A 27,286-nucleotide genomic window follows, 5' to 3' on the forward strand; every position below is an offset into this window, starting at 1 on the left:
TCTACTGATAGAGCGGTCCGTACTAATAATTTACCTGTATTCGGACGCTCTTTAGGCCGATGAATCTTTTGACTAAGTGGGAACTCTCCATACTCTTGTATCGATCAATTGCATCAAATCAATAATCAATAACGAACATAAGCAATACCCTGAACAACATAACACTTAACAATTAATCCAGAATACATTTTCGGCGAACCCTGACCTTTCAGTCAGGAATAACCACACCTGTTTATTCAAAGTTAGTGAATTTATTTCCCTATATTAACAAAGCTAGCACAATATAAATGTGTCTCAACACCAAATGATAAACATAAATGAACATTAATAGCTGTCCATAACGGCGGAACAAGTGCAATCTATGTAGCATTTGAATCACAAGGCATTCGATAATAGCAATGCCAAGCACTAATACGATAATCTGTAATGGACCAATTGCATACATTTAGTCAGCATAACAAGGTCTCAAATTGCATCGTGCAACAGAAGGAATCCTCATCTAACCTCAAATTAGCATCAGCATGTGGGACTTCATGCGAAAACAATTTAGCAACATTAATTTAGAAAACTCCTAACTAGGGATCTTGTCAAAAATCAGCAGTTGGTTACCTAAAAGAAACACAATGCAATTGTACAATTTCCTTTCATATTTACCAATTACGATCAGCATACAAGGAAGTCTTCGTCTCACAGGTACCGTTTCTCGATCAGCATGGGTACCGTTTCGATCGGCATGGGACGGGGCTAAGGGGCAGGGGTGGACGGGGCAGTTGCCTCACGGCGGCAAGGTAAAACTACTACTTCATGCAAGGGGATCAAAGTTAAAGTCTCTAGGGCAAGAATCATTTAAAGTCTCTTTCTCTCGATTAGAGAAAGCATCAAAGTATCTCTCAAAATGGCGTCGCAGCAAAGTGGGCCATAATAGCTACGAAGTCTGCAAAATGGCGGGATGTCCAGTAATGGCCGCTTTCCTCTCGTGCACCTGGTTTTTATAGACAACAGTTCAAATCCGGTAGGGTCTTCCATTGGAGGGTTCATAGGTTAGCTTCAAATTGTCCAATCAAAAATAACAGTTCTCAAGCTTTTACTTAAGCATACATTATCCTTGGAGATGGGTACGCAAGTTGCAACATTTTATACCAATTAGCTCACTTTCAGAGCCTCCATTGTCCGCACCTGCAGATCGACCTTGGAGTAAAGAGAAAAATGCAAAGCTGGCACGAAACTTTAAGATAAGCATGTGAACGATCTCAGTGGAAAAGTACAGCTTCAAGCAAAATACACGTTTAATAGCACATTGGAAAAATACGAGCATCTAAACCATGAGACCAGGCAACTAGGCCAAAGCCTCCGCTAAAGTAATGCTAAGCTAAAACATTTCAAACAAGCAAATCGTAGCACACGTTTATGATTATGTCGGATTAGTGCAATTCTAATACATCACGTTATATAAAGCACGCTTATAAATGTTGGCAAACTACTCTAAGGGCACATTTTGTCCCCGTACAATCTTTATTAGTTCGGTTAAAGTCACACATGATTATTTCAACACTACGTTTAAGCGCTAATAAATGTAAAACCTTCATTTCTGCTTCATCAATTGTCAGAGGTGATGTTAATTTTGTCCAGGCCTGAGGGACCAATAGGCTGTGGTCTGCGGGGAATGCATGGAATACTCTTCAAACTGTGTATATTGGCATTTAGGGATGCTTCAACTGTAGCTGATCTCCAGAGGAGCATGAGTGATGTCTGATCTCCTTCAACTTCTGAGCCTGTAGAAGCGTTGCTTGGGACAGAACTCAAAACCAGCATGGGGAAGAAAGACGAAGGAGCTCCTATGAACTATGGCTCTGACAAAAGAAGTCACAAATAGGACACTTCACGTTTCAGACCAAGATATTGGCTACAAAAGCTATCTAAATTGATGAACCTAACTCAAGATGATTTTTTTGTTAATAGTGATGAAAGGCAGCTTCCTGTGATAGTTTCGTTTTTGACAGTTCAATAAATTTGAAATCTCTAGAGAATAACATTATACACTTTTAAATGACCTCTAATGGTTCATCAGACGTTGTGATAATTGTGACCTTTTGTCACAATTGAATGGCATCAAATTATGGTTCCTTTATTTTTTAAATCTGCTTCTCTTCCCTATTTCTTGAACTCAGATATTTTAATATCTGCTCTTCTTATCGTTAAGTTTCTTTTTTATGGAGATGTGTCTCTCCTCTGTAATTATCAATCAAACTTCGCTGCTACTGTGTTTCATTAACTTACGACTGTTCCTATTGGAGATTCCCTGTGACTCTGTTTCCTTTAAGCATGAACTGATCTTAATGCCGCTTCCATACTTTTTTGTTTTAGCTGAAGTTCTATAATTCTCTCTTCTGTAGTGTTTCTTTGAGTTTAGGCTTTGCTAGTTTGTTTCCTGAAGGCAACGCTGTTGTTATTAATTCTCTACTACAGGATTTCCTTAAGACAGCCTGTTCTATTTGCTAGCATGCTAACAAAAGTCCCTGTGTCTCAAAGCAAGTTGCAAATCCTCTTACCTAGTGTAGGCTATGTATGGTTGCAACCTCTATTCATTGGCTTCTAGCCTTTGATCTAGATCTTTGCAGTGCAGAAATTATATTGTGTTTTATCCAAAGTATTGGGTTAACGTCTGGTAGATTTCCTAAATCCCGAAAAAGGAAGATAGTACGTAGTTGTTGAAAATTGGCAGCAGTCTCTCATTCTTTACTAAACTGAAGTATGCTCAAATATACAGATTATGAGGCATTAGACAAAATCAGTCAGAGGATCGTGTCTCCAGGTGGTATATATGGCCCCAATCCGATACATGAAATCAGTATGCACACATACATTACGTGAATAAGAATGACTGTAAATATTACAAATAACTCAGCAACTAAAGTACACATTAGGGCAGAGGTTAGATTAGCTAGTCCCAATCATATGTCATCACGTATCCCTAATCAATCATTCTAAATACTACCTAAACTATACCAGTTGTTTTACAACATATTTGGATTAGTCTGCTTTAAAAAAAATGGAAAGTCAAGTAACGTTTCCCCACATACTTCAGTTTGTCATTAGGCCTGAAGACAGAACATCCCTTTTTCAGAATTTCTCCAGCAACCAAACTGTGTGACTGTCCGGCCCTAACTTGTATCTAACATAGACTGATTTGTTTTACAGCGTGCTCTATGATTTGGAGGTAGCTTAGCTCACATACGGCTCTTATTTCCTTTTGCAGGACATCAAAAAGTTCTTCTGAATCAAAATATAGAAAGTACACAGATGTTTACGTCTCCTTTTCTCCCTCCTTCCTACAAGACAGAACTTTGAAGGTCATATCTTTTTTAATCCACATTTCACTTTCTATGTTTATCAAAGAGCATCTGGAGATCCTGCCTGTTAACATAAGCTTCAGAAAAACAGGGCAATCAAGCACACATTATGTTAATTGCATATTTAACGCTGCTTTTGTTAGGCACAAACTGCTCTGCTTTATAGGCTGTTGGAAACTGGGTGATTAGTTGACGGGGATAGGCATCCACATCCAATAATCGTTGTCAGGGTCAACCTTCAAAGTCATTTAGTTATCCTGAGCTCAACCTCTTGGTAGCTATGGCACAGACCAGACGTGCTTAACTTCAATGTGTAAAGTGTTTATGCAGTAATAAAGTTGTAAGGAAAAACAATAACAACCCCTATATGGATTTAGAAAAATTTAATATACATAGACCCTGGTTTTAGAGAGGGTACTTCATCGAAAATGCAACAGAATACCCTCTCCACCTACTGAAGTTCCACCCTCCTCATTTAGTGACGCTCGGAAATTCAGTATGACAGCAACGAAGACTACTTCATCTCTGCCGCTGACATACACCTTAGAGGTTTGGCCATTTCACCACCCGCTCGATTTAGTCTGGGAGGCCAAATGGCCAGTTTTCACTATCCATCACCATCAGGTAAAAAAGTGAAATCTGAAAAATGTCCCTACAACTTGAGAGAAAACGCCTAAATGATGTTAAATATTGGCATAATATGAGCATCTGTGTCAAGAGGGTTTCCAACGATGTCACAGTGCTGGGCCTGGTATAATGGTTGTAAATATTAACATGCTTTTGGCATCCATAGCATCATGGCATTCACAATTGGTACGACACTATCTGTGGCAAATCTTGTCATATATTTCGGCATTCATTCACAAATACTGCCACGTAAGTACAGTTGAGGCACTGGAAATCTGTTCAAATTATATTTTTTGGGCTGAGGAGCAAAGACATTTTGTATTTTACATTGTTGAAAGCAAAGCATGGCACCTGGTTACCTATAATATTTCTAACAAGTCCCACTTATCCATCCATGCTGTCACTAATTTTGGAACCTAAGCACTCCCTCACCCTTTCAGCTATGTACCAATTCAAGTAATCTGCCATTCACCCATACAATTACTGTTCCTGCCACAAACTCACTGATCCATCTTCTCTCACTACAGATTGATTCTAACATCATCTTCACCCACACACCCATCCACTCAGCCTCCCCCAACTCATGAATTAACAAAACAATATTTTCTCCTATAAAAAGAATGACCTCTTGGTTTTTTCAACAGTTCGAAATATTTTTGTGGAAAAATCCTATCTCAGTTTTCTGCTTTTTAAAGGTTGTGTAGCCTACTGTAAGTATCAGAGTTGAGTGTCTTTGAAGTGAAGGGATTGGTATTGAGGAGTCTAGATTAGGCCAATGGTGCACAGTCTCAAAACCATGTTACAAAAATTAACATAGTCCCTACTGCACCTCAAACCAAAACAATCATTATTTGTTAATATGGAGACTTTCTAATACCCCAGGTAAATAAATACAATTAAAGGTTGAAGGGCCATGTCAATGTATTAGGTTTGGTTTGATAAACATTGATTACGTAATAATGTATATTCAGAGATTTGTTTATTTTCCAAGTATTTTTGCATATATGTCTGAAAAAATGAATAATTGTCGTTGGTACTAAGTTCTTTACTCTGAAATAAATTTGTTCTTTAGGAACCTCTAGCACACCAATATGGAAGCAGCATGAATCTGGAGACAAGGGCGCAGATCTATCAACATTTTGCATTGGTTTAAAGTCAACAAAAGGGACAAAAACAGGTGTAAAATATTGCCATGGCATTCACTTTCCAGCACAAACTTTAGTTCTGCTGGAAAGTCCCCTTAAAGTAACACAAATAGTGAATTGTGCTATTCTGTGTTGCTTTGCATCATGTGTGGGCCCCACGGTCGTTAAATGGGCATTCCACAATACCACCTGTGGTTTTCGACTCACAGAGTATACAGGTTTTTGTGCAGATAATTAATGCCCCCTCGAAGCAGGACTTAAGTTAGAGAAGTCTTTTCATTTATCCAAACCTTTCTCATCTTGCATGCGGGCTGCAGTGTACAACACATATACAAAGTGGGAAAAGTTTTAAAGTTAATCTAAGCATAGTATTTCCTACTGGAAGATTAACTTTCAGGACGAAACCGAAGCTAGATATCAAGTAAATAGCTTTGCACAATGGTAACAAAATGTGTGTGTAGCACAAGCCAGCCAGTTTGAGTGGTGATTAGAGCAGCAGATCTTTCTAGATCTGGCTTTGTAAGGTTTTCCCACTGGCATAACAATGTGTGGCAAAATGTGTTGCTGTGCAACCTTTTAGTAAATCTGGCTCTAGGTCTCTATGATTGCCTGTATGCAGTATCTCTCTGAGGAAGCCAGAGTGCGACCACTGCATGAGTATGGAATAAGTGCCAGCATTTGCAGGGATACTGATTGGATGAAAGCCAACAGGGATGCAGATCAGTACCAGTGATGAAAGAATGTATGTATGTTTTCCAGTGAGCTGGGTGTCAATCAGTCAGAGAGTAGGTGACTGATAAGGCAGAAGAAGAGCTATCCACAGGTTTTCTTTGCCTCACTTCACATCTCTAACATGACATTGGGTGGAAGTGGAAAAGAGAATAAGGTACTTTTGTCTGAAGCAACTCGGGGGTGGGGGGTAAACTCTTTATTTCGCGTCAGGCGATTAGGTTACAGTAACAGCAGGTAGATCCACACTTCTCACCAACTGTCCCCATCTTCTAGCTTCCACTCCAGACCACACAAAAATATTCTATGACATAATTCATTTTCAGAATTCCAGACACTAGCTCAGGCATTCAGGGAATGCGACAGTTGCTGAAAGCCATTTTTAAAAAACAGACATGCTGAGCTGGAGTCATCCCTTACAATAATGGGCCTCCTACAATTGGGTGCCCTTACATGTGGGGCAATTATGACTGGTAATTAACTCTCTCATCAGTGCTCTTTGCTCCTGACTCAGGTCCCTTAGCTGCAGGGGTGGATAATTAACAGCTGTTTTGCTCACAAGAATAGGCAATACTGCTTAATTATTGGCAAGAGATCGGGTCGCAAAGAGGTTACCGTTTTTGCACAGCGACTGATCCAGTTTTTCCACTGCGACTGATGTAAAAATATGATGCAGTGCAATGCCATCACGAAAACAGAGATGCAAATGTTGCAATTGATGCTTCATTAATACGTGAAGTTTAGGATTTCATTTATGACTTATTGTGAATAACTGCAACTGCAGAGATGAAGACATCCATCCTAAGATTTGTATTTATAGAGGGCCTACTTTTTTATATTCTATACCCTGTTCTGTGAATGTCATCATGGAGAGAACGCAGTGGTCCTTTGCACCATTGCCTGGTTCCTACAATACCCCTAGCTGTGATTCACAGCAGCTTTCACTTAATGAATCAATACCAATAGCGGTGGCAGGTTAGAGGTTGGTAACCTGCCAATGGATTGTGACCACAATTGTGTTCACAAATAGAATATAAATACATAGGCAGAGAAGCTTTGTGACAACCTTCTTCATCCATGTTTCTGTTCGACTGTCATTCATATTTTGCTTCTACCCCCCACAGTACTCAGCATGCTACAAGAGATCAGCCCACATTAGCAATTGGCCTTTGTGCACTCTGAGTAATAGCACCTGCACTTATCCACCCAAAAAGAAGTGTTGGCTCGTTGGACATTATTTTATCAATTATTTTTTCCATTCTATATCCGTTTTTGTGAGTTTTAGTCATCCGTATGTGTTTACACTGTTTTCAGGTAACGGTAATTAAAGGCAATAAGCAAATTTTTACTGCTTGAATAAGAATTATATTTTCTTCAATTAAAATTAAAAAGGGTCTCTATACCCTTTGTAAGTGCCTGCGTGATACGAAGCACCCTTACAGTTTTATTAAATGTGATGGTTAATTATTTGTTTAATTTAGCATTTTATTCTAAGCTTAAGGACACTGGCCCTCATTCTGACCTTGGCGGGCGGCGGAGGCCGCCCGCCAAAGTCCCGCCGTCAGGTTACCGTTCCGCGGTCGAAAGACCGCGGCGGTAATTCTGACTTTCCCGCTGGGCTGGCGGGCGGTCGCCTTCAGGCCGCCCGCCAGCCCAGCGGGAAAGAGGCTTCCACGATGAAGCCGGCTCAGTTGCACCCGTCGCGTATTTCACTGTCTGCGCAGCAGACAGTGAAATACATTTAGGGGCCCTCTTACGGGGGCCCCTGCAATGCCCATGCCAGTGGCATGGGCACTGCAGGGGCCCCCAGGGGCCCCGCGACCCCCCCTACCGCCATCCGGATCCCGGCGGTCGGACCGCCGGGATCTGGATGGCGGTAGGGGGGGTCGGAATCCCCTCGGCGCCGCCTTGGAGGATTCAATGGGGCGGCGGTACACTGGCGGGAGCCCGCCAGTGTTGCCGGTCCGACCGCGGCTTTACCGCCGCGGTCGGAATCCCCATTGGAGCACCGCCGGCCTGTCGGCGGTGCTCCCGCGGTCCTCCGCCAGGGTCAGAATGACCGCCACAATGTTTAGGTGGCAGCATGTGTTTTCTTATTCTTTTTACTCTAGTGGCATATGGTTGTAATCAAAATAATAAAATGTTAGCTTTAGATCACCTTGCAAGGCCAGGTCTGTGGGCTTTGCCATTGCTTGTTTGCATTATGATTTGCTGTTCTGTTCTTTCAAAGACTCACTAGTTACTTACTCACAGGCTTTGCGACTTCAAACCACTTAATACATTTGTTCCCCCTATCTTAATACTAAATTCATTATAAGTTCTCAGGGCTCAATTCACAAAAGTAAACTTAGACCTGAAGCCTAAGTTTGGACCTTATGTCTAACTTTGGACCTTAAGTCTATCATAGACCTAAAGTCTAACTTTAAAACTGAAGTCAAATTTTAGACCTGAAGTGTAAGTTTAAACTTGAAGTCTAAGTTTAAATTTAAGTTCTAAAGTTAGACTTAGGGCCTGATTATGACCTTGGAGGATGGGGTACTCTATCACAAACGTGACGGATATCCTGTCCACCGTATTACAAGTTCATAATAACCTATGGAACTTGTAAAACAGTGGGAGGGATATCTGTCACGTTTGTGACAGAGTAGTCCATCCACCACGGTCGTAATCAGGCCCTTTCTGTCTAAACTTAGACTTCAGGTCTAGTTTACCTTAGTGAATTTGGCCCTGGGAGTTTCATTTACACCAATGCAAGCTGTTCTTAAGATCAGATACTTATCATTAATTGAATGATTCATATACATGGTTAGTATTGATTATTATAATACTGCTGATTGAATTGTATATGAATGTATCTTGATGCAAATGATGATTGTGATGAACAATAAATTGTCACTGGCAAAAAGTCCTGATATATTACATCTAATTTAATACAACAAAGATAATCAGAGCATTCAAGTTAATAACATCACAATGAGAGAAAGTTTCCAGGACTAGGAAAACACAGAGTGTGCTGATTTCCTCATGTTCATCGAATTATTTTGTGCTGTGCTGTGCTGTGTTACGTTATGCTCTGATTGTTATTGTATGTTATTGTATGTAATGCAATGGTACACTCTTATAATATTATATTACATTATGATATAATGGTATTATGGTGTTAAGCTTTGTTATCTGATCGTAAAAAAACAACCTGGAAGCCAAGGGAGCTTGGGGGCATACAAGGTCACAATCTTCATGGATTCAGTGACTGAGCTCACCAACAACATGCTAAATGCAGGAGTAACCCAATGTACTCCTTAAGGTTTCAATAAGCTCTAAATGTGAGACCTTTTCTGAGTATAAAGACGCAAAAGGTGTGTGAGGTAATACTTCAACAAACAATACGTTTTGAGAAAAAAATACAAATTTCCATTCCATTTAATACCTATAGAACAGTGGGAAATACAAATCATAGTATTAAAACTGGAGGTCAAGTTTTAATAGTAACAATGGAAACCATGGAAATAATACTTTAAATAAAAGAATACAATGCATATGAAAAAATACTAAGGTCTTTCTTTAGAGTTTGGCAGATGGGATACTCTATCAGAATGTGGAGGATAGCCTGTCCATCAAGTTGCAAGTGCCATAGACTATAATGCACTTGTTAAGGTCATACGCCCCAGCATGGAATATCAGGAAAACCTAATGCCCTGTTTAGAGATGCAAGGGACTATTATATGCAGCCGGAAAGTTTGGCAGTCCGAGATTTTACCTTCACCCTTAATCTTTGAGATAGACCAAAACTCAGACTAGCTGGATTCGGACTAAGAACTGTGGGTAAATAGATTACACCTAAAGTTACAAATTCCTGCCTAGAGAAGGTGTCTTGTGATGGTCGATGTAGGATGTGAGGTCCCTAGGTGCTGTTGGCCCAGTGTTCACTTCTGTAAACCAAAAAGAGCCTCATAAGTCCAAAGTACAGCTTACAGGAGGTGAGTGGTAAGCTTGAATATCCTCTGATCAAGAGAAGGCACTTCTTCAATCTAGGAGATCGCTTCTTTTTTCAATAGTGCCTGTGATTTCCTTCCACCCCCTGATGGTTCTTCGTGAAGATGAAACTTATTCTTCAGTGGCAAAATTGCCATATGATTATATTTGGGTAGCAGTAGCAGCACCTGCTAGATGTTTTTCAGTAACCCCTGAAGACTGGGCATACAAACTACACTTGAGTACAGATTGAAGGAGTGCTCAGGTTCTTTGTGACCTACAAGATGCACAGGCCATGACTGGACTAACTTTGGCCACTAGAGGGCTGTTTCCACATGCCTTTCCTGGTGAGTCTTAAAAGAGCTGGAGAGGGAGAAGAGCCATTTGGAAGCTGAATCCACTGAACTCTGAATAACGCGTTAAGACGTTGATGCAGAATAGATCACTCTAACTGGCCGAGATAGGTTTATGAGGTGCTAGGAGTTCCCCCAATATCTGCGCACAACCAGTTATATAGACAGACATTTCTCCACATTCACCAATGCATACTGGAGAAGAATGCTGAGGAGTTAGGGCCTTATTTAGCATTTGACTCCGTCTATCAAGGGGGTGGAGGACATTATCTCTGTCATTCTGAAAGACTACTGTCCATCAAATTTAGAGATGACCATCCACCAAGTGGTCATCTCTGTACATTGTAAGGAACCATAGTTCTTTTCGATGTTCAAAACGTTTGCTGAATGGCCACCTTCAACTTTGGCTGTTCTTCACCAAACTTTACAAAATTTGGGGGTTTTATGAAACAAACTCCCAAAATAGGTGTTTTAACCTTCACACCCTGGGCTTTCTCTCGGGCTGTGGGGGTGGAGGGTATTTTTTATCTCTTATAGGCAAGTTTTTTCTGGCAGTGATGGACAGAAAATAAAAGAGATCACACCGTCCATCCTAAATGGAGTAGATGGTGTGATATCTGTCCTCTGACGGCCACTTATGGTCTGCCCATCTCTTATTGAGCTTGGTGGACCATGGGTTTGGCAGACAGTTTACTCTGTTGCATTTGCATCAGAGTACCCTGTCAATGAAACTCTAAATTGGGGCTTTAGTCCCTTACACCAGCTGACATGTCTGCGTCACTGTCAAATTGACTCATTGTCTGCACACTAGCCAAGATGCCAGAGGCTGGTGGCATCTCCTTGGTAACTTAGAGATGCTCCAGTACCAAAATGGTGAGTTGACTGGCCAAAGAACTTTATTCTCATTAGACTGATGCCCACAAGTGCCCGAAAAGAATGTGATGGGAATGCTTGCTTCCTTGTAATCATGTTATATATCTGTCAGCCCTGGCTATCCCGATGACTGTGGAGTATTGCTACTGAAAAGTTATAAACCTAGATTGGCTATCTCCTTGCAGTTAGTAAGCTACTTTATGCTTGTCCTCTACTGCACATTGACTACACTATCAGTGTCCTTATTCCCTAATGTGTATAAGGTTTCTGGTCCCAGACAAATAGGTAGAGACACTAGTGTGTAAACTGGCTCATACCGGCCCTGAGAAACAAACACACAAACACGCACACATGCATGAATGTACACATACACATGCATGTAAAAAACACACAAGCATATATACGAACCACACATGGGATGCAAATAGGTCAATGAACCTTTTGTCTCGCAATTAAGAAGTTCTTACCATAGCTCCAGTACATCATCAATAATCGATACACAATATTCAGCAATCATTAGTAATCAATAAAGTCAATAATCAATGGAGTCAGTAATTAACACGCACCATGACCTTTCAATCATGAATAACCACACCTTTAGTAACGTTTAGAATGTTTATTTCCCTATACTAACAATGCTCAGGTTGTGTACATTAATCTCAAAATCAAATGAAACACATACAAAAACAACACTGGTTGTCCAAAGTGGCGGAAGAAATGCAATCTAATCAAAGCTTGAATTACAACACATTCTAAAGGTATGGTGCAAATTAATAGCACAGACAGTTGCGTTAACGAGATGCAATGCATGTAGTTAAGCAGAGAAATCCATCATACCTTAGTCTTTTCGTCATAAGTCAGAATCCTCAACTAACACCAGATTAGCATCAGCATGTTGGGCTTTATGCAAAACAAGTTAGTAACACCAATTTGGAAAACATCTAACTATGGTTCTATCAAAACAGTGCAGTTGTTACCTAGAAAGAAAAAGCAAATATGCATGATAATCACATTTCGGTGTATACCTATCCTCGGTATGGGTCAGCTAAGCCGAATCAGTCTTCGTCCTTAGGACATCAGTCGATCAGCAATGCATCGGGCTCTCAGTCAGGAAAATATGAGTCCAATGAGCCGGAATGTCAGAATGAATAGTCTCTCTCCTAAAGTCTCAAATCTTTCAAAACCTGAGTAAGTCTGTCCCTCTCCTAAAGTCTTCTGAAACTTTTCCCTCTGCAGCGTTGTTATATCAAAGTCACCTAAACTAGCCCCTAATTCCCTATTGATCAATTAATCGTATGTTCACACTCTGTCCAATAACACCACTGTACCAAATCTACGAATTCGAATATTTCTCTGTTCTCATACTGATAATTGGGTCGCCTTACTATGTTCTCATCATCCGGTTTGTCAGGTAACAATATTGTTGCAGCTTTCACTCTAGTCAGTATCTTCATTGTTCTTGTCCTGGGAAAGTCAGTCTCACACACGTTACACATAAAATGTTGCATTAGCAAGAACATCATCTCCTAGCAGTCGGTTCTCACGAAAAGCTTCCGTTAAGCACATTTAACAATACAATAGACATTTCACAGTTTAATTCACTTGGTCAGCATTGCTATTAAACGCTAAGAAATACAGCTTTTGCATGAAGCCTGGCAAAATAGGCCAAGACACTTGCTAAGTTAAGGCCTACAATTAATAAGCTAAAACGTACTTCATAACTCTTAATATGACATATTATTGCATTCGTCTAACACATATTCAATATTTCATAAGTATTAATCATTGATTAGTACACTACGTTAACACTGGTGGCCATTCTTCGAGGTCACATTTTCAAATGCGTGACGAGAGGAAGTACATTGGTAAATAGGAACTGGAATATAAGATTAAGATCCAAAGAACCAAAATTGCCCTGTGCTAATTTCCGCACCGCAAGAGGTGCCTGATTAACTTGTAGTATGTCTGGAAAATGGTGGGCTTATTAGCACTGGAGAAGGGGTGCAAAAATGTGGGAGGAAGAGCTCTTTATTGAAGGATATAAGGATATCACCATGTTTTTAAAAGCATACCATAATGGTGCGAATTTCTGTTTTTATCCTCTCCTAGGAAATAAATTTTCTTCAACACATGCACGGATCCTGTTACTGTGTGTCTGGGCGTATGCCTTTGTGTTTGCCACCGCCCCATTTGCAGATTGGGGTAGCTATGGACCCGAGCCATATGGGACCGCTTGCTGCATAGACTGGAAAGCATCCAACAAAGAGCATAAGGCAATATCCTACACCGTTGCACTTTTTGTGTTCTGCTACATCATTCCCTGCACCCTTATCCTGATCTCCTACACCCTCATCCTTCTGACTGTGAAGGGGTCCCGGAGGGCTGTGAAGCAACACGTCTCTCCACAAACCAAAGCGAGCGCTGTGCACAGCCTCATCATGAAGGTAGGTCAGTAACGGGTATCAGGGCAATGCTGTCATACTGTATTATGCACATCAGGAAACCTCGATATGTTACTTGTGATTCATATCCCTATTGAAAGATTCAGTTAACACTTCTGATGGATCTGCTGTGTTAAGTTACAAAAGTGATGTTTAACATTAGTAGCAGCCCTGGGCAAACTTTAAATTATGCTGGCCTTTTGTGTCTTTTTGTGAATTTGACGTTATGTTTATTGCACGAAATCCCACAGTTACACCTTAATTTAATGGCGTTAGTGGCAACATTTTATCATGAATGCGTGAGAATAACACAAATGACCGGAATTCGCGTGCCATTGCTCGCACCACTTCTGTTTTTAATGCTATTTGGTTTTCTTACTGTGAAATGGGTCCTCGCATGAAAAATTGACACACGGATGCATTTGGCTCGAAAATATAGCGCTAAATGACAGATTACCATTTCGCTAATCATATTTCCTTTGCTTATTGGCAAATAAACCCAAAAGCACCCCAAAAAGTGAGTTTTCCTAGTCCCAAAACTGAATTAATAACTAAGAGGCGAATGCGTGTTATCTGCTGCTCTGGTCTCTGTACTTTTGTTTGCTGTGAGAGGAATTCGCGTTCATTTACTCGATTTCCTAAATTTAATTACATCAAAAATGGCAGAGATCATTTCCACTACATATTATTTTTGAGGGATTGGCCAGCAGCCTCTATCCAGACATAGCTGCTCAACTGTGGAGGTATATTCTGTGCGTCTCTAGCACGTGGATAATAACTATCTTGTTAGCTTCTGTGTACTGAATAGGTGTCTGCAAAGTTGAGTAATACACATAAGATGTGGCACGTGGCTTGTGGACAGTTGGTTATTGCCTCATGCACACGGAATCTTGCCCTGCCCATGTTCTTGTGTGTGTGGTAGGGAACACACTGCTTCCGTCCTGTACCAACTGTTCAGTGTGTTAGGGAGCATTGCTCTGCTCCTGAATCCTTCTGAAACAATGGTGACCACCCCTACAAATATCAGAGTGGGGTGAGCCGTGCACAATGCAGTGTAGGGTGGAAAGCTTAATCCACTCCAGAGTGCAATGGCCACAAGTTCATGGTGAAATGGAAAGCCTTGCGGGGTTCAAGGAGAAGCAGTGCAGAGTGCAAGGGACAGCAGTGCGTGGAGCAATGGTTTAGCGACAAAGATGCAAATGCAGACGATATCAGGGATCAAGAGTGGAGCCTGCGTGGTGAAAGAACGGGAGAAGGAAGGGTTAAGGAAACATAGGGTGCAGGGAAGGAACAGTGCACAGGGAAATACAACGGGATGTGAGAAGAAGCGGAGCTGGGGGTAATGTACCATAGTGTCCAAGCAGAAGAGCATTTCTGTGTGCAAAGGAGTAGACCTACAAGCATCAGAAGCAAGAGCTTAAACTGCTGAGTTGGCCACAGGGAAAAGAGAGTACTGAGAAGCCTCAGATGACCGAATAAAAACAGAAGATGAAAACAGAAGATGAGGTTAAAGGTGGCCTTCACGGTTTAGGAAACCATGGAGTAAGATGAAGCTGGCAACAAAGCAAACAAGCATTTGCCATGCAATGGGTTTCGCGTTTGCTCGAGTTAGAGCTATTAGCATTGTAAATTCCTAACTGGACTTTTCTTGCCACATAAATTGAAAATTAAAAATAAAACAGTTGACATAAGCAAGCCGATTCAAAGCGCCATGGCTGCCATGAGTGTGAGCGAAAGGAAGAGACACAGAAGGAAAAAGAAGTTCACTTGCAGTCAAACGTTTCGGCAAACGTGCAATTATACATGTAATAGAGTTGATGACCAAGGTGGTAACTAAACAGCCCCAAGGAGGGACAAACGTAAAGCATTAACCAGTGATAACAAAGGATTTTTGAAAGGCAAGTCCATGAACGAGTGATAGTGATGGGCGTGCGGTGGATGTGGTTAAAAGCACACAGAGATTACAACATGTCAGAGCGCTTTCACGCTCGACCTAAAAAGGAGAAACAGGAAAAGATTTACAATGTAACAAAGATATTTGTCCTAACATGGGGATAATAGTGACAGGACAGTACCAAAAGCCAGGGCTGTGGAGAAGAGTAAGAGTAGTGCAAAAATGCAAATGGAGACAAAAAGCTGGCTGTGAACAGGGGGAGAATGTGCAAGCAGTCCTGGATGAACTGTGCCAAGAGGTGAGGCAGAGCAGGGAGAGGCTGTGGAAAGGGCTGACTTGTTACAGAGGGAGAGTTTACCAGGAGGGTACATAAATGGATGGCAGACAGAAAGTGGTGTAGAAAGGAAGGGGCAAATAAATGGAAGAGAGAAGCAGGATCTGTGCAGGGCTAGTGTCAGCACCTCAGAGCATTGGACATTAGTGGGTGGGGTGAGGGGAGGGTCTGGACTAGTTGAAAATCTGCACAGGAAGGAGAAGTCCCAAGAATTGAGGAGGCATACATTTTCTGCTTGTCTGCCTATATGTTTTATGCCATGGCATCTTTTCACTTGTATTTAATTGAACAAATGTATTTAACCAAAACCAGGATGCTAAGGGTTAAAGTTGTGCAGCAGAGAGCAACAACAATAAAGAGATTTGGTAACTTTTAGAAGAGTTGTTTACCTTTGTGAAATTATTGGTACATGAAATATTTGAGGCATTTAAAAGGTTTTTTTCTCATGTCACCTTAGCTTTACTGTGATAAATCACTTTATTTTGACCTTTGCACTTTAGCGAAGAATATGTGAATGTATTTTTCTTAGTACAATTCCTCTAAATAACATGTTATTAGGCCACCTTTATTTTCACTGCCATGGCATAAATGTAGTCGTCATGTACGGAAACATGGCCCAGCCAAGTACAGGAGCCAAAGGCACAGTACACTGTTTTGTTCTTGAGGACATACTCCTTCAGCAATATTAAGGCATCAATTACGATTACTCAGTGGCGACTGCCACCAATCAAAAATGGTGGTGGAGGGGGGTATCGGAGGAGGGTGTGTGGAAGAGTGCAAAATTAAAAATTAAAAAATGTACCTGCCGCTGCTGCTCCCGGTACTGCTGCCAGCCACTCCTTCTCCTCCTAGCAGTCACCACAAAAGCACAGGCTCCCAATCCAGATGCTGCTCTCGTGCTATACCAAGCATTCGGGCTGGTCTGACGCTCGCTTGGCACTCGGAGCCTGTGCCATTTCTCCACCCGGCTGTACAATACAGCTGGTCTGGAGAAACGTAAGTGTTCATGTTGGTTTGACTGGCAGGGGGCGAAGCTCCTCCGCTATTATGGAGGAGCTGCCCCTGTGAATACACTGGGAAAAGTTACTATTTCCCTGCTTTAGAATTACTGTTAACACTCCTGTCGGAATTTGCAGACCACTAGTAAGGAGGGCTTCAGACGGCCCCAAGAAAGATAACATATGTGCAATAATAATACTAAACACAGTTCCTCAGTTCAGTAAAATTTAGACTTGATATATAACATTCACCTTATTTCTCAAAGAAAGGGGAAAAAAGACTCCCTGACTCAGAAACAGACATTATCCCAAAAAATAGCATGAACGGCAACAAAAACACCTGCAATATTTTACAGGCTAGCAGCTGATGAAAGTCTCCTTGTATACTGTCACGGAATCAAAATGTATGGAAATTAGATGGGACACACTGTCATTTAGAAAAGGATATGACCATGAGGATCAAAAAGTTGGAATTACAGTATTGCCAGCTACATATGCTGTAATGGTATTCATGGGAAAAAAACTCAGGTTACTTCTTCCACTCAAATAGGTGGGATTTATTATAGCTGGAAGTAGGTGTCATCGAGCGAGGAAGTACAACTAGAAGGTGCATATCGTCTGCTTTATTTATTTTTATTTGTATTTATTTTTTATTTGAACACACAGCTGGGTACATGCTTACAGCACAGATACATGAGTACATCAATATTGTCATACCTACAAGAAAAGAGAAACTTCCTAATCAATTATCACAATTTGTAGTCTTTTAGAGTCTCATATAACATTCACTAACATATTCTTGGGGCCCAGGAGCCATGCAGCAAAGGGTGCCCAAATTCTAGTGCCCTTTTTACCGGCTGTGGCTCCTTTTAATTCATACAGGCTGTTTTCCAAATGATAAATAGATAAAAGTTGTGAAAGCCATTGATTCAACCGTGGGGGATCTACATCCCGCCAATAAGATGCTACGCAGCTACGTAATACAGACATTGCTATAAACAGAAAGTATCTATCTCGATTATTACAGACTGAATGATCAACCCCCAACACAACCATTTGAGGTGTCAGATAGACTGCCTGTTTCAAAATTTTCTTCAATATATCAGATATACCGGTAATCAAACTTGCCAATTTTGCACACTCAAAAAAACTATGACAAAGATCTGCTTTCGGGCTGCCACATCGCGGGCAAGTAATACCAACCGTCTTACCCCAGCTCGCAATCTTAGCAGGTGTATAATATAGATTGCACAATACCATAAAATGCAGAGCTTGCGGGCCCGCAGACAATAAGACCGTCCATGCCATTTCCATTGACTCACAAACCTCTGCCTCTTTGGCCCCAACCCGCCCTTCCCACTTTTTGACAAGTACAACCAGATCATCCTGTATTGCATTTAAAAGAAGTGGATACAAATTCTTAATGCCGCAACTAGTGGGGTGTCTCGAAACCTCCATCAGCTTAATTTTGTCTATGCACCAGCCTTGAGTCATGCCGGTTACTAGAAAAGCCCTGATCTGTAAAAATGTTAAAAAATCTCTTTTTTCCAGAGCAAATTCCACGCTTAAATCTTAAAATGATTTGAAGTAGCTGCCAGAAAGGAAGAGGTACCCAACTTTATGAATACCACGGCTACACCATCTCAAACAATAGTGGTCTTTAAATATCGCTGGAAACATTGGGGTATTCCACAGAGGAGTATAGTAGCAAATTCTTCCTATGCCTATCTTGCGTTTGACCTGAGTCCATACCTTAAATGCGGAATAAATTACATTGAATTTAACCTTTTTATAATAACTAGGTTCCAAAATCCACAAAAAAACTGCATCTGCTTCTTTGCCCAGAATCAGGGTGTATATCGAAGGGAGAGCATCTTGCCTGGATCTATCCTTGACAGTGTCTGTGCATACTGCAGTACTGCTGCCAGATAATAGAGTTTAAAATTGGGGAGTGCCCACCCCCCTTTCTCTCTCGGAAGCGTCATATAGTGGAAAGCCCGGCACGGTTTCGTATAGGACCAAATAAAACTATTAACCAATCCCTCTATTAGTTTACACCAGTCCTGCCCAATCTCTAGCGGGATTGTTCTAAAAAGATAAAGTACTTTAGGTAAAATCACCATTTCAATCACATTGCACCATCCCATGAGTGATAGATGTAGGTTATTAATGCGAGCGAGATCTTTCCTAGTCTTAGTTAAGACCGGGGCCAGGTTTATTTTCACCAATTCGTCAAGCTTTGCTAACAATTTAAAACCTAGATATTGAACCTATGTCTTTACCCGCTCATCATAAAAGTCTACCGATTCATTCACCAACATTTGACATTTACTTTTGTTCAACAAATAGCCAGACCTTTTAGCAAACTGTAGGGCTTCCTGCTCTATTTCCAATATAGCCGTCCTAGGATCAGTAGTAACCACCGCGATATCGTCCGCATATGCTAAGATCTTAGTGCACCCCCCTTTCAATGAGACTGGGATGATCCGATCGTTACTAATCAATTTCCTGATCAAGGGGTCGATATATAGCACGAAAAGCAATGGTGAACACGGACAACCTTGTTGCGTACCTCTCTGAATACTGATTGAAGCCGACTTCAGCCCGGCAACTTGTACCGTAGCCGTTGGTTTGTGATAGAGCTGTTGAATTGCTTTAACAAACCCAGGACCGATGTTATTTTTGCGCAAGACAGCCCATAAAAAGGGCCAATGAACCTGATCAAAGGCTTTTTCTGCATCTAGTAAAATTACTGCCATGGAAAGCTTGACCGTTGCACCAGCGTCAAGTAGCGCAATAACCCGTCTTATGTGATCTGCCGTACTCTTCCCCGGAATAAAGCCATGCTGCCATGGAGATACTAAACCAGAGATTACCGAGCTCAGTCGGCTAGCAAGTATTTTAGCATAGATTTTGGCATCGCTGTTGATTAACGGAATTGGGCGATATGAGCCAGGAAGGCAGGGTTCCTTGTCCTTTTTCCAGAAAACTACTATCTTGGCCTCCCCCCAGGAGGCCGGTTGAGGGGCCCCTGCCTGTACTTCGATAAATAGGCTAAACAGCTGTTTGCAAATCTTCACAAAAAAGACCTTGTAAAATTCTAGTGGAATTAGATCCCCTCCTGCCGCTTTCCCACTTGCCAGAGCACGAGTTGCTGTATCCAATTCTTCAAGTGTCACGGGCGCTTCTAAAGCTACCTTATCTTCCTCACTCAATTGACCTAATATCTCATTACCCGTAACACCAACCCCCTCCTCTTCTTGTGACTGTTCTTCCTGACTATATAATTTTTGATAGAATCGTCTGAAGGCTTCCATAATCTCTGGGCCGCTGTGAACCAGCTGCCCCTCTTCATTCATTAAAGTTTTAATATTCCCAAATACCTGCTTCTGTCTTATTTTTAAGGCTAGCTGTTGGCCAACTTTCCCACTATACTCATAACATTCCTGGCGATATACCAAACATTTTGCAGCAACCCTTTCCATAAAAATCTTAGTGGCTTCTGCCTTAATAATATTTACCTCACACAAAATGTCAGAGGTCTTTGCTTCACTACGGATCGCCGCCCCTAATCGTTGCTCCGCTATCACCAGCTTTGTCTGAATTAGTTTTAACTGATTCAAGCGTATTTTCTTCTTTCTTAGCCCATAGCTCAAGGTTTCTCCTCTGACAGCTGCTTTAAATGTATCCCATACTGTCTGACAGGAAGCAGAGCCCTGATTTATCTTGAAGAATTCCGGGATCCATTCCTTCATTTTTTGGATATAACCTGGATCAGCTAATAGTGCCCTATTGAATGTCCAAGATCTAGGCTGCAGGCCCTTTCTCCCAATCTCCATAGCCAATACCAGTGGGTTATGATCTGATATGATTCTAGGGAATCTATCAACCCTTATTTGCTTTTGCTAAGATGCTGTCACAAAAAAGTAATCTAACCTGACTAATTTCTTATGTGGAGCAGAGAAGAAAGTGAACCCTTGATCCTGCGGGCAGCACTGCAGCCAGGCGTCGATCAAGCCATGATTGACAACCAATGACTGAAGCGCCCTAAAGACTTTGGGGGTCATTACGACCCTGGCGGATGGCGGAGAAGCGGCGGTAAGACCGCCAAAAGGCTGGCGGTCTTTTTTTTTTAATTATGACCATGGCGGTTACCGCCATGGTCATCCGCCGCTTCTCCGTTCCGCCCGCCAGGGCGGAGACGACCGCTGGGCTGGAGACCTGGGTCTCCAGCCCGTTGGTCGTCAGTATACCGCCGGCGGTATTTGGACCCGGCTGACCGCCATGGATTTCATGTGGTTTGGAACCGCCATGAAATCCATGGCGGTAAGCACTATCAGTGCCAGGCAATACCTTCCCTGGCACTGATAGGGGTCTCCCCCTGGCCCCCAACCGACCCCCTCCCCTACACCCCCCTCCACCCCTGCCACCCCCCAAAGGTGGCAGGACCCCCCTCCCCACCCCGACCCCCAACATCACATCACTCATACACACACGACACGCACGCAGGCACCACCAACACACATACACGCACACACACCAACATACATGCCAACATCCACACACACAGTCAGACACGCACACCCCCATTCAGACATACACGCACACAACCATATAGACATACCTACAGTCATACCCGCACTCATTCCCAACCTCACAACACCACCGCAAACATACACGCACTCACACACCCCCACTACATACACACACGCACACCCTCATGCACCCACACAACACACAACACCCCCTCCCCTAACGGACGATCGACTTACCTGGTCCGTCGATCCTCCGGGAGGGGACGGGATCCATGGGGGCTGCTCCGCCGACACCACACCGTCAACAGAACACCGCCACGCCAAATCACAGGACGTGATTCGGTGGGCGGTGTTCTGTTGAGGTGGCGGTGGAGGTGGAGCAACCTCCACTTCCCCGCCGCCCGCCAGTATGGCTGTTGGCGGCTCTCCGTCCGAAAAAGGACAGAGAGCTGCCAACGGTCATAATACGCCGAGCGGCAAACCGCCACGACTGGCGGTCTTCCGCACGGCGGTCCCTCAGCGGTCTTGGCAAAAGACCGCCGAGGTCAAAATAACCCCCTTTATTCTTTCTACCCAGGTACAGCATTTGTTCCTGAATGGGTTCTTTATTATCTAGATGTATATTAAAATCCCAACACATTATAACCGGCGTTGCCCATGCCGTAAGTTCTAAGTTAAGTGATTCCAGCACCTCCGGATCATCTGTGTTGGATCCATAAATGGAACATATAGAAAACCTTAACCCTTTAACCGAACATTCCAACAGAGCCAGCCTGCCTAATTTATCCGCAAATTGTTTGTGTATAACCAAAGATCTGATTCAAGTTAATATAGCAACCCCTCTGGTGGTTGTGTTTTGATGTGTAAATACCACTAAATTCCACCCATAAAACTCCATTAGTTGCTTCTGTGTGCCTGCAATATGTGTCTCCTGCATACAAATGATATCAACATTCCATGACTTGGAAACCTCTCCTACAAGCTGTCGCTTTTTACCATTATTGAGCCCACAGACGTTTACTGTGGCACTACGTAATTCACTTTCCAGCCCCATTTTTATGCATGTTGATCCTCCTGGTTCCCCTATATGCACCATTCAACTTTGCTGCTTCCACAATCTGAACCCTTTTCAGCTGATGAACAACATCCCCACTCTTCCTGCTGTGTGTCCCATTATCCCCTTTATCCCTGTAGCCCCCCCACCCTCCTCTAACCCACCCCCGGCCCCTACCCCTACAAAAGGACCCCACCCTCCTCTGACCCACCCCCCATCCCCTACCCCTACAAATGGAATCGCCAGGCTCCTGAGCCCGTAAGATGGAATTTGCCAGTCCCGTTAGCCCACCCATACATACATCACCTACACAAATTCGTGCCTAACAAATCCTTGTACACGGCCCCTCTTCTTCGCCCTCCTAATCAGTGCCCTCTACTAAGAACAATCAAAAAGAGAAAAAAAAAAAACGAATGGAAAGCAAATGAATAGATATACGAAAAATAAGGAATAAGGAAGGGGGGAGGTGCCTACCCCAATCGTTATCACATACACTTACATATAGATGACTTAATTTTAAGACAAGCTATCCCCCTCCCTTCTCCCGTACCCCCTGCGTTTGGCCAGTTTTCAATTGCTGTACATATTCCCCTGCTTTGACTTCTGAGAGAAAAGGAACCAAAGGAGCTAAAGGAAGGGTTTCAGGAGCCTAATCTAGAGAAAGGCAATGTACAATCTCGCACCTTAACTAACGAGGCGCTCGCACAACAGGCTGAGAGTATGGTCAAACACTTAACGATACATGAGACTATCACCCCAGCCTCAGCTCAGAGGGGGAAAGAGGCGAAACCAGCGAACAGTGATCAGGGGCCGTTTGATACAGCAGAAAGCATTTTTTCCCTCTCTGATCAGTCTAGAGATTTCAGATCTAGACGAGGAAATCCCTTTAACAGACTCAGATATTGAAGGTACCTCCGCAGCAAGTATTTCTGTATCTAATTACTCAACATGTAGAAGAAAATCATTTGAGCAGACTGGTGCTAGATACAACTCGGGGGCTAAGCTCAGGAGGGACCCGCCTAATTCTCAAGAAGAGGTTTGTGAAATGCAGTGGGACTATACTAGCACCCAACAGGCTTTTTTGAAAGGAGATTCGGCCTGCAACACTTCAGTGCCCCCTCCTATAGTTGGCCCTGCGGAGACTTCCTCGTTGGATCTTATTTACCGGACAATGGTTCATAATCATGAGCAGGCTCAGAAGGAGAGTAGGAAAGCGAAATTGGCAAATAGACAGTTACAACTATCCATCAAAAAAGTGGTAAAATCCTGCCAGGACATTGGCACACGCATTGCCTCCATGGAGACTCGTACTGAGGAGTTGGAGACTGAAGTTAGAGCTGCAACAGCGCAGACGGCGACACAAGTGCAACAGATCTCGGACATCCAATGGAAACTTGAAGATGCTGAAAATCACCAGCGGCGGAATAATTTGAGGATTCTGGGCATAGCTGAGGACCTCGAGGGGCAGGATACCAGGGCCTATATAGTTTCACTCTTCAAGAAAGCATTCCCAGATCTTACGGGGTGGGACTGGGAAAAGGAGGTCCAGAGAGCACGTTGATTCCCGTTAATGAGAAAGAAACAAGCATCGACTACTACTGGTAGAGATCAGAGTTATCCACGGGCTATCATCGTGTACTTTGGCAACTTTTAATTGAGGCAGGTGGTGTTTGAAAGGACTCGCCCCAACTCAAAGCTGACAGTGGAAGGTGTTTCGTTCTTTACCAGGCCAGACTTTGCGCATGCCACAGTAGAAAGACGGTGGCAGCTCAGGCAGATGATTGCTCAATTTCAAGAGTTGGGGGCGGAAGCCTACCTGTTGAGCCCTGCACGTCTAAAAGTTATCTATAAAGCAACTACAATATTTTTTCTCTCAGAAGTCGTCTGCTTTAAATGAACAAAATCCAGACTATCTGTTATATATACAACTATCACAAACAGAATGGCAGATGTAGGTAGAATATAAGTTATAGTATTCCTACTTCAACACAACCGGATGTATCTCTAATTTGGAAACTAACAGAATTCCTGTGCAGGTGATCTTCCCTTCCCTTGTACTTGCACCTGCAGAAGAATTCTGTTAGTATCCAAATTGTATTCTACCTATAGCTGACACACTGATTGTTATAGTTGTGTGTCGTACGAGGTCTTAGGAGACATGCAGCAGCTTGACCTTCTCCTCTCCCTTGTTTGTTAAGAGTATCTGTTAATATACACATATCTATAGAAATTGAGACAAGATTTCTATTAACTACTACTAGGTTTGCCACGCTTATGACAAGCAAAATCCAGGCTTTCTGTTTTTGCCCATATCTTCTTACTTTTATTTGCTAGTTTTAAAAGAGTGCAAATACCTAAGCAAAAGTGTGCCAGAACTAATGGTACTGTTGTGTTGGCTCTCGTTATGCTAATGAGGCTTCTGGATTTGGGTGGCAACATCACATATATTGTGGGGTACTGAGTCCAATCTCACACCATGTGACAACTGTCAGCCTACTCTGTTTCCAGCCAGCTAGCAGCACCTCATCTCCCCCCAAGAGCAGAGATGATTTGTGGCAACCAGGCGCATATCATGATGATTTTTCACGGAAATTGTGGTGTATCAGATCTCCTCCTTTTCTCTAAGTTACATTAGTCTCACACATACAAAGACAGAGGAAATGGTTCAATAAGATTTATTAAATCAGCTGGGTCTTAGATATAGTGGCATGAAATGCAATAATTAGAATGATGAAACATACTAGAAGCAAAATGGTGACAAGTAAAGTGAAACACAGGAAAAGTCCCACCATACTGTCACTTATGCACACTATATGCAACTCCTACCTGAGCTATGTCAGAACACAGCAGGATAAGCCCCAATCCTCCCTTCAGAGCACAAGCAGCAGGCCTAGTTGCTAAAATAACGTGCCCAGAGACATCACTGAAATGGCTCCACAACAATACTACGTTGCAGATAAGACCATAATTTGGCAATTATACAATATAGTGCTAACGTCCACTCATATACCACTAACTACACTAGACTTTCACTTTAGAAGCAATGTTAAAAGCAGATTTAATTACTCAGATCAGTGGTGTTTTTTATTCATCCTAGACAAAAGAAAGGCTAAGTTAGCATCAAACAGTTTCAAACGTGTGACCTTTAGGTTACCACATTAGGAACAGTGGCAATATAAGTATGTTACTAGCTACAATGGCCCTCAGGTGTTTGTACTCTTAAGATATGTTAGAGGTTTAAGCCACCACTGTAGAGATTTGTGTGCATCCAGCCATTTTTGGTGAATACTGGCAAAAAGACTCTGGTTGTGAAGAGCTTTGAAAATCTCAGACGGTTATATATGCTGCTGGAAAGCACCTCAAGTAATCTGTAGTTAACATGCTCAAGCTCTTATAATATACCACATTGGGTTTTAGATTTTAACAGGGTCCTTGTATGACCCACAGGTCGTAGGTTCCTAAAATGGATTATGTGCTACTGTAAAAAGCTGTTCGTAACCAGTGAGACATACATATGAATACTTTCAGAGCTGACTTCAAGGTCCATTGTTCTGATATTGATAAAATGAGTGAGTAATAATTCACACCTCATATTACATACAAAATTATTTAAATTATGTGTTCGATTTTATTCCACTTAATCCTGCACTACTGCTGTGTCTAAGTGCTGCAAATAATAGGCGATTCAATTATCCAATTTAATACACATCGACCTCGGATGGATGGAAGACTTGGTTGGCCTTGTCAGAATTCAAAGCTGCTTTCCACATACCCCAGGGGGCTCAATTCACTGAGTCAGCCTGCTGGATTTATTGTGTGCTGTATAAATGGCTGTTATTAATATAAGTAAGCCGAACCCCTGCACAAAGGTGCTACATTACATTGAATATGTTGAATAGTCATGCAATTTGTCTTTTGAAGACAAAATACCTCATATCTTACAGAAGTCACTTGCTGCTGTCTCCTATTGTAACTTGAATATCATTACATATATTTTCATTTGAAATCCTTTGTGTTTTATAGAGCGTGTGTACAGTTTTCATAATGGATTGTCTCTTGGAATGTTGCTGGCAGTGTCCTAAGACCTGATGAGTCAGGAGGGGAAAGTGGGAGGGGGTGGCTGTCTTAGCACACTTAACAAAAGGAATCACTGACTGCCTATCAAGTGATGCAATTAAGGAGTAGGATGTGGGCCCTCTTCCTTGCTTTCATTATTCACAGCTGTTTTACAATGAAAAGAATATTTGAATTGCCAAGGACACCAGATATTTTAAGGCTCAAGGCCCCCACCTTCAAAGGGACTCCCCAGATAAAGTGACACCACTCTTTCTTTCTATATTTTATCTCTTTCTCTACCTCATTCTTTACGCCACTCTGTGCCTACCTTTCCATCTACCTCTGTCTTTTCCTATCTATCCACCCCACACCACTAGCTGCCTGTCTACCTCTCTTTGGTTACCCTACCTATGGTTTGCTGTAGCGTATCTCTCTATTTCTCCTAACTTTACATCCCACTCTCCACCTATCTCTTGCCACATTTGTTTACCTCCCTATTATTTACTCTTCATCTCACCTCCCTATGTATTTACTGCCTCTCTCTGCCACTGCCTTCTCTTTTTACCTCACCTTTATCTACCCTACTAATCGCTGAATCCTATCCTTATACCTACTATTCTCTCTCTCTACTTTGCTCTTTGACTAAATCCATGTCACCTCTACCACCTCTCCTTCTCTGCTTCACATATCTTTATCTCATGTCTCCTGCCTTCCTTCTCTACCACCTCTTCTACGTCACCTCTTTTTCCCTTTCACTATCTGGACATCTCTCTGTAAAGTTTCCTTTATCTCTATCTCAACTCTCTCAACCTCACTCCTTTCTCAAACACACATTGCTCCATCTCTCAATTACAACCTTATTTCTCTCTCTCTACACCATTCTGTGCCTTCCTCTGAATCTTTACCTCTCAATCCCCTTTCTCAT

General features: G+C 42.3%; 1 protein-coding gene across 1 annotated transcript in view; it reads left to right on the top strand.

Annotated features, from left to right (window-relative positions):
• LOC138303905 (opsin-5-like) overlaps positions 1-27,286 on the top strand; it is a 580,436-nt gene that overhangs the window by 455,586 nt on the left and 97,564 nt on the right. Inside the window, exon 5 of the mRNA XM_069243440.1 lies at positions 13,159-13,493. Within this exon, the coding sequence (XP_069099541.1) occupies positions 13,159-13,493 (335 nt within the window). The remainder of the gene's footprint in view (positions 1-13,158; positions 13,494-27,286) is intronic.

The sequence above is a fragment of the Pleurodeles waltl genome, chromosome 7 (assembly GCF_031143425.1).
Source record: "Pleurodeles waltl isolate 20211129_DDA chromosome 7, aPleWal1.hap1.20221129, whole genome shotgun sequence".
Lineage (NCBI taxonomy): Eukaryota > Metazoa > Chordata > Amphibia > Caudata > Salamandridae > Pleurodeles > Pleurodeles waltl.